Source organism: Pinus tabuliformis, chromosome J, assembly GCF_031772625.1.
Source record: "Pinus tabuliformis cultivar Carrire ecotype Pingquan chromosome J, CPIR1, whole genome shotgun sequence".
In the NCBI taxonomy this organism is placed as follows: Eukaryota; Viridiplantae; Streptophyta; class Pinopsida; order Pinales; family Pinaceae; genus Pinus; species Pinus tabuliformis.
This window is the reverse complement of record NC_142295.1, coordinates 721,022,699-721,043,071: the sequence shown is the minus strand read 5'-3', so window position 1 is coordinate 721,043,071 and position 20,373 is coordinate 721,022,699. Positions and strand designations below refer to the sequence as shown.

Genomic DNA, 20,373 nt, shown 5'->3' with positions numbered 1-20,373 from the left:
AAGGTAGAATTTTCCTGAAATACAGCTTGTAAAACATGAAGACCTTTTCCGACAGAAGTGATTTAATTTAAAACTTAGTCGCATCTGGTGAGGTCGACAAACCAAGGTTCAACTTTGACCAGTGGATATTTACGGATTTCTAACCATATAAGGGTAGGATTTAGATGATGTTTAATGTAGGTTTATTAATGTTAACAATTGTTTTGGGACTAAATCATTGCTAAAACCTTTGTATGATATTTAATTACTCAAACCTAATTTACCAAATTTAAATATATTATAATTTTACTATCCAAATGTTAATTACTCAGACCAAATTTACCAAATTTAAATTTATTATCTAACTGGTAAATTTATTATAATTTTATTATCTAACTAATTTAAAGAGTTGTTTTTTGAGATTAAAAAAAAAAATCTCATAAAAATTTATTGAAATCACAAAAAATCACAAATACTCAAATTTTTTATTAAAATTACACATTTCTAAAATTTTCCAAAATACCAAACCCTTGTAAAATCCAAAAAAAACAATTGAAATAACACAACTCAAAATTTGTATACAGATTTTTTTTAGGATTCAGCCTTTCATCAAGCAAAATGTTGTTTGCTTTAATGTCTCTATGAATTATTCGCAACTGTGAATCCTCATGAAGATAAGGAAGACCACGAGCTATTCCCATTATGATGTTATAGCGTTTTTGCCAATCAAGATGTCTCTTCTTCTCTGGATCTGTATTTGTATTCAAAGAATAGTAATTTTCAAAACCTTTTACATAATCAATCTCATTAATTTATGAAAAAATGATCATCTTTCCCTCATACAGGAAACAAAATTCAAAATGACATACCAAACGGGAAGGTGTCAAGACTCTTGTTTCGCAAATACTCATAAACAAGCAACCTTTCGGGACCCTCGGCACAACATCCGAGCAGCTTTACCAGATTTCGGTGTTGAACATGGGTAACAAGCTTCACTTCATTCATAAACTCTCGTTTGCCATGTCCAGACCTTACAGACAACTTCTTCACTGTTATTTCTTTTCCGTCTCTCGTTATTCCCTGGAAGAATCAGTCCATCAACAAACCATGGAAAAATCCCTGTTCCTGTTCCTCTATCTGGAAGATGATGTAAAGTGATAGCGTTAAACTTGCAAACAATAGTGGGTAGGTAAATACCTTGTATACAGGGCCAAAGCCTCCCTCTCCAAGCTTCATGTTTTCATGAAAATTATCCGTTGCTTCTGTGAGTGCTTCTAAGGTGAAAATAATTTGCTCATGTTCGATTAGTGTCGATTCTGGATCATTAACATGTTTTTCTACATAGAAAAAGAAGAGGCAAATAAGAATCTAATTTCATTAGATAACATAAATATGAATGGGTTGTGTTAAAGAGATGCCTGGTTATAGATTCAATTTTATTTCTAGATGGTAGATTTAGAATATTTTGAAAATTATTCTTAAAATCTGCCATCAAGATAAGTTCAGAATAAGATAAACAAGAATAAGGTCAATTATTCTTAAAATTTGAGATAAATTCCGCTGATTCTACCTTCATTCTGCTGACATGTTACTGGGTTCCGTGAAAAGAAAGATTTCAGTCTGTTCCTCAGGGCAAACAAACAGACCATTAACGCTACTAAGACGCCTGCCACAATCCCCAGAGAATTTTCTGTAGAGCAAATCATGTAATGCATTGTACTGTTATTTACAGACATTGAAGTTACAATCAATTTCTATAATCCCCAAAAGCAAGGAAATCATAAAATTAGATGTGGCCATGAGGGATTACTTGACGTGGTGTGTGAAGCTCCATTCGCCTGAGTCACCTGAGTCATATGGGCAGAAGGGTTTGGCCGGGAGGAGTTAGAGAATGAAAGTGGACTAGCACTATTCCCAGCAGTACTAGTGTTAAAAGAAGGGTATATTTCATATCGAACCCTGCAGCTTCCCGATAGTGCCTGGGCTCCTCCATTCAGAGAACGACATCGGTGGAGGTTATTCGTTGGTAGTTGAAAGCAAGATCTGCAGTCCTTTCTGGATAAATCTCTCCAACATTGAACTAAACTGTAAACGGTACCATTGGCAGAACATGTAGCTGAGCCTTGAGTGAATCCCTTATTTGCAGAATTGCAGGCCTCATCAGACACGTTGAAAAGAAGATTTGAAGTAGTGGTCTTGAAATTGTATAGATTACTTGTACTAATTTCAATTACCATAACCAGATAAGTCCCATTGGTGTCTAGCTTTGAAAAAAGGCTAAAGTTCTCGTATCGCAGGAAGCAGCTTTCTAACCATACTCGAGCGCCGACGTCTTTTCCACAAAGTTGTATAACACTATCGTTTGCTTCTTGTGAATAGATTGAAAAGTCTTGGCTAGATATGTTACCTTGACACTGGAGGAGGCCATATATTCTGTTAGGACTTTTGCCATAGAAAGAAGTGTTGAACCTTGTTTGAGGTGCGTTCTTCATTAGATCACCCATTAACCTATTCAAATCGCTCGAAAAAGTACTTCCATTGGCATAAGTAGAGGCATTACCGCAGGCATGTGAGCTAATCTGTGAAGTAACAGAAGGAAAATTGGTGATGAATAGTAAACCGATGAAATGAAATAGAATAGCTGACAATCTTTTCTGCAGTGGGTTAGATTTTGATGTGTCTTCTTACAATGCTGTTATATATGAACTTGGTAGTGCTGGGAGGATTAATGAAGCTTACAACATGTTCATGATCATGCAAGCCAAAGGTCTTGAACCAGATACAATTACTTATGCAAGTATGACAATTAGCTATGGGAAGCTAGGGTTGGTAGACGATGTTAGGAGAATGTTTTACAAAATGAAACAGAAGGGTTTTCAGCCAAACGAATTCACGTTCAAGGCAGTTATAGATGCCTATAAAAGTGCTGGGAAGTTTGCTTTAGCCAGATTTGTTACCCAGGAAAGGGAGTTCAGGGAGTTCATGCATCAGTTGCAAGATCATGGTCACATTATATAAGATTATGCAGATCTGGTTTCGAGCTCCATTTCATGTGCAAAGCTTTTAAAAGGAAGCTGGCATATCCTGTATTCATGCTGTTGTGTCTTTTAACATTTTGTAAAATTGTAACAGGTTATTTTTTTTTGGGAAATTTAAATCTATGCTTCACCTTGGGGCATCTGCAATATTTGACGACATAATGCCTTTAGAAGCACATAGTTTGTTTGACTACCTGTCCACTAGTTAGTTTGTCTATGCTCATTATGGTAAATTCGATCTTACACCTTGAACAGGATTTACTTGTAATTTACTAAATCCAATGGCTATTTTTTGGGTATCCGACACTTGATTAATTCTCACCTCGGGCAATCTTTGACAACATAATGCCCTCTAGAAGCTTATAGAATCCAATTTTTAACATATTTTCACTCTTTTTATCACTAGGAGTGCTTAATTCAAACAATGGTGAGACCATTTGGATGTTAGAAACCTAATGCTAATTTTCTATTTGTCCCTAACCTAATGAATATTAATATTGGTGATAGCATATCTTTAAAATGAACATATTGAGTTAATTTCCCTTATATAAAGGTCTTCCTTATTTATTCATAATCTTTGAATTTCAATTACATCATTGTTCTCATCCTTTGTCAAATGTTCATCAAGCAATGTCAGAAGACAGTATTGGCATCCATCAAGGACCTTAGGATAAACCTTATAAACTGAAAGCATGCAATCTGTAACTAACATGAAATCAAAGTGTCAAATAAATTAATTTGTGCATTTGCTAATTGTGGTAACCCTCGCTCTTCAAATATTAGATAGTTCAAGCTTTGATCTCATGAAATAATGTAACCTTACAAATTGCAGGGCACTAGTCTATTTTTGTGCTAAAGTTTATTGTGCATCATGTGATTTGATTATGACAAGGTTTGTAATTTGATTTATTTCTGTTGTTTGTACTTTGAAGGCTATTGCATCTTGGGGAGTTCGCAACAACATTGACTTTCTTTCTTTGTCTTATACACGACATGCCGAAGACATTATACAAGTAAGAAATATGACATAAAATCTACATTCTTTCTCATGTTCTGAGCTTGTGATGTTACTTCTAGCAACTATGATGGATCTCACATAAAATTTTCTGTCAAGATTTTTTTCTAGAAACAAGTTATAGCAACACCATCCATGCTTTTCAACAGATTGTGCGCCAAGAGGGCATCCATGCCCTCTTCAGAGGAGTAACAGCTAATATTATGTTAAGAGTAGTAAGGGCTGGAGTTCTTGCACTATATGATCAGCTTCAGTGACTAGTTCTGAGTAAGTCGAACAAGTCAATATTGATATGTAGCGGATGCATGGACAGTGTTTGACAAAATTCCTGAATGGGATGTGGTGTCATGGAATACTATGATTGTTGGATATACTAAAAATGGGTATTGTCAGGAGGCATTAAGGCTTTATGGCTGGATGCAATGGACAGCTATAGAGGCGGATCATGTTACCTTTTCCAGTGTACTTGGTGCGTGTGGTGGCCTAGAAGCTCCGCAGCAAGGAAACGAGGTGCATGGCCATTTAATTAGAAATGGGTTTGACCTAGAGAACCCCATAGGGAATGCTCTTCTTACTATGTTATGAATGTCCTAGCTTCTATGCATGTTTCATTCCCTACATTAGTGTTCCTTGGCCTTGATTTATAGTATATTGGAAAAGGTTATGAGATATTTTACAATCTTAAGCCCAATGCACGCCTTCTCATGTAACAATCACATTGTCCAAGATAATTCAGTTTGTCAGATAAATTTTGTATCTTTTGGGTGAATTATGTTAGGGCAGTTAGAACCTGCCATGCATATCTTCTCTTGAAATATTCTACACATAACCTTAAATAATTATGCTCGAAATACCATCTATATCAATGAAATATGATCACATGACGTGTCACCATTGGCATACCACCCAACAACACTGCATTATGCAAATTTCTAGCAATACTATACTCAATGTAACCCCTATTTGACATTTTTTGTAAAATTATGGCCGATATGAAGAAATGAATCAGGTAGAAATTCAATCTGTCTTATGAAAATGTCACTAACTATCCAGGTATGTTTTTGCTATGTATGCACCCTAGATTACACCGATGCTATGTATGCACCCTAGATTAGACATCAAATGTTTTACTAATCCCCTCTGCTTTTGCATTTTTCCGTTTTTCTCTATCAAACATATGCTTGTCACAAAAGGCAAGTAATTGCTTATGCTTGCAGTCACACTATTTTTTATGAGACGATTTGCAATTAGAATTACAATAATCAGTGCAAGAACAAAGTCCATTCGAGAAACAATGGAAACAATTTGCATCTCTCACAACAATTCGCTTCCCGGTGATCATCAGAATGAGCTTTGTGGCATTGTGGCAACGCCCTGAAACACGAAGGTTCTTGGTAATATGAATAGATGATCTAGCCATTTGTTGATGATAAAAAATAAACACTGGTAAAGAAACAAAATTGCATAAAAATTTGACTTCTTTCTTCTACGTTGTTGTTTCTTATGTCATTTGCATAAAATTTTGACTTCTTTCTTCTATGTTGTTGTTTTTTATATCATTGCCTTACGGCGTTTCCTTTGCAACATGTGGTGCAAATGCTAGTTAACAATTTTGTCTTCTATTCTTTTGAAAATCTGAAACTCGTCTCCCTCATGCTCATTGTGGTTTCCTCTTTTCTTTCCTAAGGACTTCAATTCCATCGTGGAAGGTTTGGGGTTTTTCGATTGATTTTTGGCAAGTGCGTTGCACATCCCTTGCCACTTCCTTTTAGGTAAAGACCCTAATATCGTTATGCACTTTTGATGTCGAAATTTTATTGATTAAAATCAGCCACGGAAAGAATAAGAGAGTATTTTCTTACGCTCGGAATTTCAGAGTTCCAAAACGAGTCTTATTTTTCGTTATTGTTCAGTTTTCAACTTAATGGCTCTTAGTATGGTTAAACCCTACTATGTCATTAGTTATGTTGTTTGACAACGTGCACTATTAAAATTTCCCCAATAATAGACTAATGATTTAAGTTTTATTTTGAAATGTTAAGGCTCAACATTACTGTGCAGAATTTGGGCCATTATGTTTCGTTAGTAAATTTCCCCGTTCATGGCATATATATATATATATTTGATCAAGTAAGAGTAAGACCTTCTATTAAGCTAACCAAATATACATATTTTACATGAAGCCGCACCCACTCTGTGAGAGTTCAACAGTTAGTAGGGCAAACAGAAATCAAACCACTCTCCCAAAACCATGAGAAGCCTAAACAGGAAAAACCGGGGAGAAATCGCCAAACAATTAGGGCAAAAGACCATTTGGTAGTGTTGACGTGCAGCAAATGAACCTTGAACTCCCTGGAAGACGAGTCCACCGAATTAGGGGCCACAAAAAGGCCACAAATGACCCGCCAAGGGTCCACAAGAAGTCCCACCACAAACCACACTTAAAACTTTCAAACGGACTCAACGAAAATTATAAGCATAGTACTCTAAACTTTTTTGGGTCCAAAACTCCCAACCAATTAACACAAACAAATCGCCCCCATTGATCACCCGACTTAGATCCAACAGCCTTCGTGAATATCGAGAGGACGAGAAACACGAGAGTTAACTGCCCGATGAGGGCGGTTTTCTCTCACCTCTCGCCGCAGCGTGTCGCACGAAGAGTGGAATTGGGGGCCAACCTCAAAAAACCAGAAACTTCGGACGCCACCCGATATACCACTTGTGGTTTTGAATCGATTGTTTCACGGAAAAGCAAACAAGCTCTTTCACCACTTGATGTCCGTCAGTCTAGTCCAGTGGACAGTTCTTAAGCCATTCCAGTCCACCCAAATTCTCTGTCAAACACCAACTAAGCAATATGAAAATGGACGACCAAACCTGTAGTACTATCCGAATCCGTCTTTTCAACTTTCAAACAAAAGTGCTTCGAGCTTTGCAAAACGGCCAAACCAAAAAGGGTCAGACAGTATAGGGTTGTCCATCCTCCCGCCTGTCTCCTGAATCCCTTCGATCCATCCTGTTAGTCCATAGTTCCATATCTTGGATTGCCTGACAGAGACAATCCTCCCACAATTTGCCTATAGCTAACGAATCCCAAGCATACCTGGAATCCCTATCCCTATTGGTGACTCCTTCGTTCGCCAACCAATCCGCTCACATGTTAGCTTTCCTTTTCACATGAACAAAACTGACAGTTTTAAGGGTTTGCAGGTGGGAGTAGATACGATGAAAAACCTGCAAAAGCTTCCAATGCTTCGACACTTTATCTGGATAGGTTCCATTGCATATTTTCTTGGTCGCTCTAATAATCAATTTCGAATTTGCTTCAATTATAACATTGTGTGAATTTGAGTCCACCAGGATTTCCAAGCATTGCTCTAATGCCATGGGCTCAGCCATGTTATTAGTGGCCTTCCCCAAGTGGCCATGGAAGATTTTCTTTATTTGCCCCTAATCATCTCTTATGGCACCCCCAAAGCCCGCTAATCTTGGGTTGCCCTTAGATGCTCCATCAATATCAACGTTTAAGAAACCATAAGGAGGGGGCTTCCAAATGTTAACACTTGTATTTATTAGGCTCACTTCCTTTATTATTCCCAGAGAACTGATGGATTGGAGACCCAAGTGAAGTATAATACTCTCCTCTTGGGGCAGAGAAGGATCCTTATGAATACTTCTCAACAAGCTTCTTATTGTGTCTTTGAGCTGCCTTAGAATTTGTTCAATTATGTGTTGGGGCTGGCTTGTTTTGTTTTTGAAGATCCGACTGTTGCGCTCTTTCCAAACATTACAGATGACAAAGCCTGGAACCAGAATCCAGGCTTTATTAATAATCTCATTCCCTGATAAATTCTTCCTCCAGTTCTTCGAAGTGTTGGATATGCTGAGACTATCCCTATCAGTCTGTCTAAAGATTGAGGCCACCCAGTCCCACACCTTGGAAGTGAAAGGACAAAGGTTGAAAGGTGTTCAATCATCTCCTCATGTGAGCCACAGAGGTAACATTTGGAAGGACCAATGAAGCCTTTCTTTAGGAAATTCTCCCAAGTTAAGATCTTCCTTTGATGCACTAGCCAGATAAATAAATCTATTTTCATCCAAGGGGGCTTTGCCATAGTTTCTTCCAGACTTGATCAGGATTCAAAAAGTTAAATTCTGTAACTTCCTGTTTGGCCTATTTGAGGTTAAAGTTACCTTCGGTGTTCTTTCCCCATCTTAATTGGTCAGGTGAGGAGGACACCAGAATCCTTCTATGCTCTAGATCCTGGGTGAGAGCGTTTGCCTTGGCCTTCAGTGGACTCTCATCACTGTATCTTAGAACCTTCCAATTCCTCCATTTTCTATTATTCCTTCCCTGTTCCCATAAGTCTTTTACCAAAAACAGACCTTTGCTATATGTGTGACTTTTGAGATCTGCTTTATTCATCCCTATAAGGGTTGGGTTCCTATTGCGAGTTGCCCTCCCAAAATCGAGCAAGGTCCCATGCTCGGATTTCCCAGAACCAGTGTTGTTGAACAATACTTTTATTTTCCCAGGCAAGGTTCCAAATATGTGAGCCCCTTATTTGCCCTGACATTCTAATATGATCCTTCTCCTGCCAATACTTGACATATGGTGTATATATTTATGCTACCTTGGTGAGGGTTTATTTGCACTAACCTCTCTGTTTTGTGTATAACGGACTCTTTGGGGTAAACCCTGGTGTAGGAATCTCAGATAACAACTGTTTTCTGTATAATTCCCACTATTATATCACTTTATTTTTAGTAGATTATTTTCTCTAGTACCAATTCAGAATTATTTATCTACATCCTTGTCACCCTCTACAGGAATGTGATTTTTGGGGTTATAATAGCCAGCGGGTCAAGCAAAGTCTATTTTTTAATGTTCCCCTTCAGTATTGAAGTAACAATCCTTTTTTTTTTTTGCATCCTCCAGGTTGGCATGCCATATCACAGTCTCCTAAATTTTAATGGTGCCTATGCAGTGATTCTATTATAGGTTCTAAATAGTAGTACGAACCAAAATGGAGGAACATGATTTGCACATGATCACCATTTTTTCCTTATACTATTCACTCATAATTTTCAGATTCCCAATATGGGTTTCAACTATATAACGTGATGTTTAAACAAACATTTTTTGGTGCCTTATTGAGCGAATTGATGTTATATAATGTTACTCCACAATTTTTTATTTTTTTTTAATTACATCCCTCGGCTAACAGAGGGTGTTTAATTTGGTGTGTATTATTTAATATTGTAAAGGCACTCTGCGCGACTGTGTTACAGGTCTATTATACTTTGTAGATCATAATTAAATTTTGACCATGCGCGTATAACAAAACACAATTCACATGTTTTATGATCTTTTGTATCGTGGGATTTGTACTTTAATATTGGAATGAGTATTCTTTGGATTAAGATGATTGTCACCATCTAGTTCAATTCTTTTTATTTAATTTTTTTTTAATAAGAAGTATAACTAGACATAATAGTTCGTATAAGATTATGTATCACATGCTTGCTAGTATGATGTTTCAAACTCTTGCCATTATGATGTTTCCTTTCTGTGTTCTAATATTATACAGTCGTTAACTATTTTTGTACTGTACAAGTTTATATTATGTTGTAATTACTTAAGATCTATTTCCATAAGTTTTCTGGGATTGCATGTACCTCACTTCACGTTGTATGCACCAAAGTTATGACAACCTTTCTCCCCTATAACCTAGTTCAGATTCTTTTTTCTAGCTTTACACTGGGGTAATTTCTTTAAGAGTTTGTTGTAATGGATACTTTCTAGACTTTGTAATTTATGATACAATCAATTATTCACAGTTTCTTCAATAATAATAGTAGTTCAAATTTATTCATTTTTATATGTTTATCTATCTACAACGCCCTTTATGTCAACTACAACTATTAAGCTCATCCAATTCGTTGAGAATTCCTCACGCTTCTACTATACCTTAGTTCTATTTTATTATTTTATCAACAAAGTTCAAAATCTCCCTTATAACTAACCCCTAAAGAAAAAACATATTGCTATTACATAATAGAATTCTATAATAATATATCGTTACTGGGCATCTATTAATATTACAGTGCAAAGTAAAAATCTTTCATCTTTTCATAACAATTATAACTAGAAGAAAAAACAAATAATGCCATACTAATAGTTAACTTCTGTCATGCAATAAGAAAAACAAACCAAACTTATGTCTAGACTCATGACATGAAAATTACTCAGGCTTGAGCATGTTCCTCCCGACCTTGATCACTCTACGACTCTACTAGTTCCCCCTAAGCTAAGATTTGCTTGCCACTAGAATTAACAACCTCATTGATTCCTAGATGATGTATTTTATAAGTTTTCCCTTTCCCTAACACGTCCCTCTTTTGGGTCTCCCAACCCATTTACCTAGGCATTTTTGTTTTGTTTTTTCCTTCTTTTTTGAAAAATGTTCTTTCCTTTTTCCTTAAAGCCTGCCTTTTTCTCCTGTAGAGCTTTGTTTTACCCACCCACCATATTAAATACTTTATATTTCTTCCTAGGGATTTTATTTAGGATATATTTAGGGAAAAATTTATCTTGACTTAGCCACCCACAACTATTTCCATCTTGGTAGCAAGAATATTCTAACTCTAGTGCTTCTTCCCTGACTAATTTCAAACATTATTATTTATTAACATAAATTAATTAATTACATCACACCAGTTTCATTGTTCACATCCTTTCACAAATTTATCATGGATTCCTAGTCATCCAATCTAAAAATAGTATCTATTTAGAAATAGAAACTCATTGCATAGAAAACAGAGGGGTATTACATCTTCCCCCCTTTTATTCGACATTGTCCTTAGTGTTAGATGTTCAATTTATTTCCTTCTGAAACATTGTTGGAAAGGCCTCCCACATTTTTCTCTCTATCTCCTAGGTGGCCTCCTTAGGTGTAAAGTGCTTCCAGTGCACTTTAACTTGAGCGATGTCTCGATTCCGGAGCAAGATCTCTCTCTAGTCTAATATGTGAAGGAGTTCTTCCAAGAAATATCCTTTTGGTTTCACATGTATCAATTTCCAATCAATTATATGAGAATTATCATGGACATATTTTTTTAACAAAGATACATGAAAAACATTGTGTACTTTTATATGGTTGGGCAATGCCAACCAATATGCTACTAGTCCAACCCTGTCCTGAATCTCAAAAGGCCCACAGAACCAAGGTGTTAATTTGGCATAGGTTCCCATCCTTAAGGTAATTTTCCTTGGTTTAACTCTTATGTACACATGTTCTCCAACCTTAAATTCCATTTGGGTTCTCCTTCGATCTGCATAACTTTTATGTCTATCCTGCATAGTTTTTATGTTTTGTTTGATTTTCCGCACTACTTGTTCCATTTCCTATAACAAATATGGTCCCAAATTTAGTTGCCTTCCAGTTGACTCCATCTAAGAGGATTGTGGCACTTTCTGCCATATAAGGCCTCAAAGGGACTCATCTTATAGAAGTTTGATAACTATTGTTGTAGGAAAATTCGGCTAAGTGTAGGAAATCTTCTCATTTAGTTGGTTTGTCCATTACATACATTCTTAACATGTCCTCTAGAACGTGATTGGTCCTCTCTATCTGTCCATCAATTTGGGTGTGATAAGCGGTACAAAAATTAAGTTGGTTCCCCATTCCTCCAAACAAGGCCTTCCAAAATTTGGAAGTGAATTTAACATTCCTATCAAATATTACAATTTTTGCTATCCCCTGCAATCAAAAAATATCCATCATAAAAATATTTGCAATCTGAGTTGTTCCATAGGTATACTGGACAAGTTGTTGACAACACTGGACCTGCCAACATTTAAGGGGGTCTCCCTAATATAAGGTCCCAATCAGACCTAACACTATTTGGTGTAGGAGCCCCATCAGGAATATGGCCTGGTTGTCGTCTACTTAAATATTTTCCTTGGCTTTAACTGTCAGTAAGAGAGAGAATCACATATGTTCCTTCAAAAATAAAGTAAGTGTATCTGGTGAATTTTCAATTGCAATTACATCAAGGTTATTCTACAATGAAGGGGAGAGGAAGTGAGCCTCTAAAGGAGAGGTAATAGTACCACCCTAGCATAAACACACACACATAGAAAATATTCGTCTAACATCCAGCAAAATAGTCCACAAAGACACGGCAAACATTACAACCATTACAACACATTCTCAATATGATAAGCACTGAAATAAATGAAATATTTCAACTACTTTAGTACAAGTGAAAAGCACACATGAATCATAAACATTTACATAACAATGTTAAAAATATTCACAATCCATGTATGAGAACATGTTCGCCATTAGGATTCAAATATTAAGTAAAATCCCCAAGATGAATGTATACAACAAAGATCACCTGCTCCAACAGTGGAGCATTGGAGCAACTACTTTCTCCCCAAAAGTGCGAACTTTGTCTCTATGATGCCTTATGGGAGAAGCCAAGGTGAAAAGTCTTTTGTTTGTACGCTGAGGGTGTATATATAGCCAATGGGGAAGTCTTTTTTTTGTACAATGAGGGTGTATATATAGCCAATGGGGTGACCTTTCACCTCTCTTATGACTATTGGACTACCCTCATGACTTTTTGACTTCCCTATGACTTTTCAACTCTCAGATGACTCTTTACGTTCTATACATGTCCATTGGACTTCCACTTTACAATATATTTCGAATAATAATTTACATAATCCACAAAATGATGTCAACATGATGACTCATGATATGACATGGACTGCATGATGACATGGCATTGTAAAGCCATTTTTTCTATGCATTTCTTTGTCTTCTTGAATATAGAACATGATCTCCTCTTCAACCTCCATATGGCTAAAGATGAGGAGTCTTCAGTGTTATTAGATCTTGAGTTGTTGTCGCAAATTGATGTCCCTTTGCTTCCTCCTGATTGATCAACTTGTATTTGTAGCTTCAGAGGTATCTTCTAGCATGGTCTCCTTCTCCATCTCCTTCAACATCCTATCATAACATGACAGAGTACTTGCATTTGCAATTCGCTCATGACAAGACAACATCGGTCCAATAAACCCCCTAGTCTAAGATGTTGCATGATGATCCACTTATTGAGCTGGAACTCGGTGGCAGGATGATGGAGAGACTTAGTGACTACGCAATTTTGTAGCTTAAGAAATCAAGGGTCAGGTTTGAGCCTTGAGAGTGCGTAATGCATAGTTCAATCTGGACTGGGCTTGAGGATTGTGCAATTGAGGGATCCAAGGAGCCAGGCTGAGGGCTTGAGCACTGAGATTTCCCATTGTGTAGTGTTGGAAGGACAAGGAGGCCAAGTGCTCACGTAATTGCACAGTTTAGGAGCTCAAGGTTGAGACTTGAGGACTAAGATTAAGCAATGTGCGGTTCAGGGTTGACTGGAGATGCAGATTGCACAGTTTTAGAGCTCAAGGGTTGGGCTTGAGCACTGAGATTGCACAGTTTGTAGTCCTAGGAGGCAGGAATTGTGCATTGCACAACGACAAGGAGAAAGGCTATTGCTTGATGTTGGTCACGTTAATTGCTTATTAATCCTAACAACTAAGTGCTACATAAATTGTCAACCCAGGGAAGTCTGTTTATTTCAAAGGCAACTACGCACTGTATCTGCTCAATCTCAAAAGCAATAAAAGTTGTAGTAATAAATAAACTAGTTACACCTTTCTCTAAGCAAACTAAAGTTCCACTCTAAGTTACAAAAAAAATAGTCTATTCCAGAGAATTATCAAAGAATGCTTAGTTTCCTTAAAAGAGAGTAATCTAATGAAAAGGAATCAATCTGCAAAGGAAAGCACTAGCTATGCTGTAACAGAGAACAGGACCCTATTCCCAAAGCAGGAATCTTCAGCACCTATTTCTGATTACCATGCTTTCCAACTCACTCTGTAAACTCAATTGCCAATGGAACACTCACGAATTAACTGTAGATGAACTAGGTAATGCAACAATCAATTGGAAAAAATAGAGTTCAACAATAATGCATAAGCAACATCCAGTAAACATAACTTTTAACAAGGTATGGATAGGAAACACACTTAACACACTACAGAAATATAATGGATGAATCTTGTGATGAAGGTGGGCCCTGTCCTTATCACAAGATTCCCTAGGAAATGAGAACTAGAAAGAAATGTTCAAAACAGTATTTTATTCATCCATCAATACATCATGTTACGAAAAGATTCTAGTTCTTCTCCTTCAGCTCAACCTTCCCACAGCCTGTCCTCCTTTCTAATGTAGATGTCTCCCCTTTTTAAAGAGGAGACATCTATTACAATTGATTACATTGTAAGTCCTATCTTTAACCCAATATACCAAAATAGGGAAATCAGTTTTCCCATTAACAAAATGTTGTTACAACGGTTGTGGTAATGTTGACTTTGGAATGTGGTAGTTACAGCCAATGTAGCAGCTCCTTTGATGATCTTCTTCTGTGGCTGTCGAATATAGAATGAAAATCACGGCTGCTTCAGCAATGGGATTTGCTCCTTGTTCTAACTGTTACAGCAACATGACCTGTAATGATAACCCTACAGTCTTCAGGCTGTTTCAGCAACGTAAACTGCAATGATAACTATTTCAACAACTATCTGTTTCAATCAATAAATTATGAAAGTAATGTAATTGTATGTAAAATAAATTAAACGTATAGTAATGAGAAGAAATATTGTATACATTTGGAAAAGTGGGTTAAAGAAATAACAAGGACTTTAAATATACGTTGAAAAAGGATGACATAATAGCAAAATATATGGTCAAAAGGGACAATCTGAGGTCCTAACATCCCCCCCAACTGAAAGGGTTGCATATCCTCATGCAACTTTTACTCTGAATCTGAGTCTAAGTACTGGGACTTGCAATGCAAATTACTTAGGCAATAAGTATAGAAGGTGCCATCAGCCAAGTCTCTGAAACCATGAACATTCTGTAATCTCTACCATGCTACAAGCTCCTCCTTTTTGGACAACCTGAAGTAAGCCTTATATTCTTGTGCTAGCAGCCATAGAATAGGGAAATGAAAATGATATCCTAACCATTTTTCGGCACACTATTGAATGCATTTGACATAGTTAGGTAGCCATGAAATTGTTGTTTCAAGATTAAGAGGGTTAAAGGGATGATATTCCTTCCTCTCCTTAGAGGATTGTTCCCAAAATAGGTTGTTTTCCTATAAGGCAAGAGCTCCCTTGGCTTTGACATAATGTTGGCAGTCTTTTAAGACTGCTGCCTGTAACTGTCTAATATGCTCGGTCATTCCTGGTTCCTTCAAAAACTGACGATATTCAGCAACGAAAATGGCAACATTCTGTGGCTCGGATCGAATCCACAGAAGGCGATTATCTTCATTGTGTCTTGCTGAAAGAAAGGCATTCTGCCACGTGAGCTGATTGGCAAGGAAAGAGACAAAGGCTCTAATCTGAATGTCACCAACCAGAGGGTTCAGATTGAGCTTCCTATCCTCAGGGATGGCTTCATTATGGAGGTACAGTTCACAGAGTAAATTTTGTTCACTAGGAGATGCTTCTGTGAAGGTTTTCACAAACTGTTCAGGTGTAGATACCTCATGAGGTCTGCCATCTCTAATTGCCTTTATTTGGAAGAACGCTAAGCGTTCTGCAAGAAAAAGAGAGTAATTGGAGGATGGTTTCCTGGTGGCCAGTAATCTTTGAACCAAATTAAACATGAGGAGCAATCTAGTTTTTAACTGTTTATTTTCCTTGTTCTGTGCACGAGACTGTTCCAAAACTTCCCAATTTTCATATATATGATTTTGCCACGATAATTTGTGCTCCTGCAAGATCTTCTCTTGTGACATAACATATTCTTTCTTCCATTTATCCATTTGTGCTTGAGTGCTGCTGGTCTAAGTGAAGACAGTTTTTGTAGGTTGGGGTTCAGTCTGAGTAAACACAGTCTTTGTAGGCCGAGGTACAAGACTTTCAGTTTTAACAATCACAGTAGGCCGAGGTATTTGTGGTTTAACCTCTTTTTCAAAAATCTTTGAAGGCCCTGCTGGTTCTTGTGTGACAGCAGGGTGTTCCTCTTTAATTGCAACAAAAGTAGATGCAGGGGTGGCTCCAGGCAGTGGAACTTCAACTATTTTATAACTGGCTTGATGATAAATATTACCACATTGGCTGCACATATATTCATTATACCGGTCTTTCTCTGTACTCTTCTCAGCTGCGGATGTTGCATGAGCTAAAGTATACAAATTAAGCTCTTTGTCATAGGCTTCCCTTACCGTTATTAATTCTTGCTTGTAAGCTTCGAGTTCTGATTTTAGAAACTCGTTTTCCTGTAGAAGGGAAGCCAAGGTGATTGGGCTTTGTGTAGCAGTCACAGTCTCAGTAGTTGATTCCAATGGATGAAAGGCCTGTTGTTCCGTAGCAGCTTCATCATTTGCAGCCTCAGCAGGTGGTTCTTGTGTGGCAACTGTTGAATCATCAGCTGGTTCTGTAACAGCTACATCATCCTGAGCATCCAAATTTTTCATACCAGCAGATGGTTCTTGTGTGGTAGCTGCTGACTGAGTAGTTGGTTCTTGTGTAACAGTTACGGTTTGTGTAATATCCTGGTTATCTATGTTTTGTTCATCAACAGGTGGTTCTTGTGTAGCAAGTGTTGAATCAGTAGCTGGTTCTTATGGAGCAACTACGTCTTGGTCATCTGTTTTATGTTCATCAGCAGGTGGTTCTTGTGTGGAAACTGTTGAATCAGTGGCTGGTTTTTGTGGGACAGCTACATCTAGGTCATCTGTTTTCTGTTCATCAGTAGGTGGTTCTTGTGTGGCAACTACTGAAATAGTAGCTGGTTCTTGTGGGGTAGCTACATGTTGTACTTCATCTTGGGTATCTAAATTTGATGGATCAGCAGCTGGTTCTTGTGTGGCAGCTGCTGAATCAGTAGTTGGTTCTTGTGTGGAAGCTACGTTTTCTGAAAGAAATGATGTCACAAAATCCTGGGCATCTTGCATTCCAATACCTGAGGGTGAGACAGGTAAAGATTCATGGCCTTGGGACTGTGGTGGGGTATGGGGTTTTAGGCTAATAGGTGGGGAATTTGGGATGGTGGTAACAGTTGCTACTTCAATAGATGTCCTCATTCATCTTCAAGGTAAAAAGGCAGGGAGAGTAGTGGTTTTTCTTTTGTGAGTGGTTTTCTTTAGAGGAGGAGGGTCATCAGGGATGGTAGGTTCTTTGGTTGAGGCCCTTGTTCATCTTTTTGGTAGGTGTTGAAGCCCCGAAAATCGGGTCTACAACAAGGGGGATATCCGCCCGGTCTGAACCTTGGTTGGCAGCTCCTTTTCCGTTTGGTATAGCAGGTCCGACTGGGGATGTGGGACAAGTTTCCCAATTTCAGTGTGTGTGTGTGAGAAAGATGAATATTTATGTTTCTAACAATTTCTAAATGGAATACTTCTACTCTAATTCTAACCTAATAATAAGGAAACTGTATTCTAATAACAGGGATATGTAAATCTACACTAACCCGGAGTGTGATTTTCTTCTATGCAATCTAAAATGATTTCAAACAACAACTGGTAATAAATATCATTCAGCTATTATGAGAAAATAATTCAATAAAGATGAACCACTTCATATAAGAAGTTAGACGAAAAAATTGTGAAAAACATATCGCATAATGAGCTATTCATACACTAAGCATAAATAAATAGCTATCACCGTACAAAAGTGCCAAATGATAACTCAGGCATTCATACATTAATATATAAATAACTGAAATGAACATCACTTTAACACAAGGCAGAAATAGTTAAGAGATAGAAATACCATTTATAACTAGTCCTACTCATGAGCTTCAAGTGATCACAATTTATCTCTCCTTGATCAAATATCCACTAAGAGTACAAAAGTGCAACATCAGTAGCAGATATCAAATGCAAACATTAATAAATCATGTTCCATTCATTCATCAAAACCTCCTTCGAGGGTACAGAAGTGCATGTTCTGGGGATAACTTTTTGATAAATTTTAGGACCCTTCTCTAAATGCATGAGAAGGGTTTAAATACTACTAACTAAAATCTAAAAATAAATTATTACAAAAATGTAGGATGCAGTTTAAATGACCGTCCTCTTTTCAGGAAAATAAAACAAAATTAAAGCTAAAATTAAATCTAACACTAAACTACTTCTGTATTTGGTCCTTGAAATCGCATGCATGCAGCATCTGTTTGAGCAGAGTCGGCTGGATGACTTCTGCTTTTAGCTGAGCTGAGAAAACAGAATCGACAAGAGCTGGCGCCATTTTTTCGGCTGAATTAATGATAAACTTCACAGTCATCCACTGGCTATGTGGCTTTACCAAGTATGCCCAGTAATAATCCCAGTTCAACTTGGTTAACCCTTGAATTGCTTTTGCCTTTGCTTGAGCTCTTTGTTTCCAATCTTCTTGTAGTTTTACTTTCTTGCGATTTTCGGGACTTGCAGGTGATTGGGCAACTATCATCTTTCCTTTTCTAGAATTTTTTCTCAATGGGCGCTAATCGCGCATCCGAAACTGCCTTCGTTTCTCGTTCCAGGTTTCCTTGATGCGTTTTTCACCTTTTGCGCTTTTTCCTTCCAACAGATATAAAGTTTAAAATTTGTAAAAATAATACTTCTGTGAACTCTTGACCTTTAGTCTTAAACTGTTTGTTTCTGATTTCTGCGTTGTCCAGTATCCACTTCAACATGTCTGTATATGGGAGGATTTTTTGCCTTGCTGCTATCTGGTGTAAGAATGAGCAAGCTAGCTCTGAAAGGGATGCTTCTGAAGAACCATTTGAGCCCGCGGTAGCAGTAACTTTCATTACCCTGGGATTCTCCTCTTTGAGCAGATTATACATACTTTCCCACGTAGCTATTCCCGCGTCTCTATTACAAGCCGTGTCTGTATATAAGGGCGTCATTTCCTTCTCTTCTGAGCTCGGGGCTTTGCCTTTATTTCCCATTTCAACCTGTGTAATGCTTTTTATTGACCTCTGTCCTTTGTTCCTGCAATTCACAAGTGAAGCGAACATGAATGACAGGGAAGGGTGATGGGAAAAGTTTTAAATGCCGCAGACATATCAAGCATACCACCTTATGTGAAATGATTCTTTCTATAAGCACGCACCCATAATCCATTATAACTAGCAACTACCTCATTTATTAGAATTAAAATGCATAACCAGGTGTCAGCTTAAGGAAAATACTTTTCTTGAATAACACACCCAAAGATCTGCGATGAAGCGATCTGCGATTTGCTTCGCAACATCGCAAAATCGATTGCTTGTGACATCGCATTATAGTATTTAATGCCGCATCGCGAAATCGCAATATCGCAATATCGCAAATCGCAGAAATGTTATGTATGACAGACTTCATTAACCTGTTTCCTGCGAGATGCGATCTTGCGATCGGCGTTATCGCATATCGGCAAATTATAAAGTGTTTTATGTAAATTGTGTTGAATGCGATGCGATATTTGTTTATTATCGCATATCACGATATCACAAATGTTGGCATTGTGCTTCTAAGGTGGCATCCCGCTTTCTTATGCGATGCGATATTTCCTAAGGAAAGATTTTATTTTACCTTATCATAAAACTTAGATTTCTTAGGATTTTCCAAGGGGGTTTCCTAAGTTTATGATGGTAATTTTATTCAAAAAGGAAATTTAAACACTACTTTGATTTTTTAGATTTTTAACTAAGGGTCCCCATTTATTTAGTATTAGGGATAACAATAAATAAGAAGGGGGGTTGTTGCTGGCCACAACAATTGGCGATTCACTTGGAAGAACCAGTTATCTCTGCTAATTTTTGAATTTTCAAAACTTCCAAAATAGAAAATTTCCCAGAAAGTTAAACTTTATTATAGAAAGATAAAGTACATTATATTCTAGCCTGTCAATGACATTTTGTTTCAACTATTTTCAACTTTGATTATTTACTACCTCAAGCTAGTCCTTGTATTTACATCAGTCATTACTTGGTTTGTAAAGATAAAACAAAGTCTTCTCTATAAACCAGTTTTAAATATGCTCATTTGTCGTAGGTAGAGCCTTTGCTGCCAGCAGGCATTCATAGCCTCGACAGGGTTACCTGTTACCCAGCAATGATCCTTTATCCTACTTAAAGAAACCCACAATTCTCAAAGAAGAATCCATATCCACACTTTCTTCTTTCATTTTCTTTTTATTCTTAGAGAGCAATGTCTTGGTTTGAAAGCCAATTTATGACACAGTCAATCATTGATTTATAGCTTTACTAAACAAGCTGGCTCGTGATGAGACCCCTT

At 37.3% G+C, this 20,373-nt stretch overlaps 1 protein-coding gene across 1 annotated transcript; it reads right to left on the bottom strand.

The window, feature by feature from the left end:
• Positions 1–244: 244 nt before the first annotated feature.
• On the bottom strand, positions 245–2,483 carry LOC149228778 (cysteine-rich receptor-like protein kinase 25). Its single transcript, XM_089380859.1, has 6 exons — positions 1,827–2,483; positions 1,572–1,698; positions 1,177–1,316; positions 849–1,059; positions 562–766; positions 245–254 (listed from the first exon to the last, which is right to left on the bottom strand). Exons 1-6 carry the CDS (start codon positions 2,481–2,483, stop codon positions 245–247), a joined length of 1,350 nt encoding a protein of 449 aa, XP_089236985.1.
• Between the last annotated feature and the right edge of the window lie 17,890 nt (positions 2,484–20,373).

Excerpts from the sequence above, each read along its gene's own strand:
- LOC149228778 (XM_089380859.1), bottom strand. The coding sequence starts at position 2,483 with ATGGGTGATCTAATGAAGAACGCACCTCAAACAAGGTTCAACACTTCT. Across the intron at positions 1,699-1,826 it reads CTTCTGCCCATATGACTCAG|TACAATGCATTACATGATTT; the intron begins GTGACTCAGGCG and ends TGTAAATAACAG. Across the intron at positions 1,317-1,571 it reads CTTTCTTTTCACGGAACCCA|AAAAACATGTTAATGATCCA; the intron begins GTAACATGTCAG and ends TTTTCTATGTAG.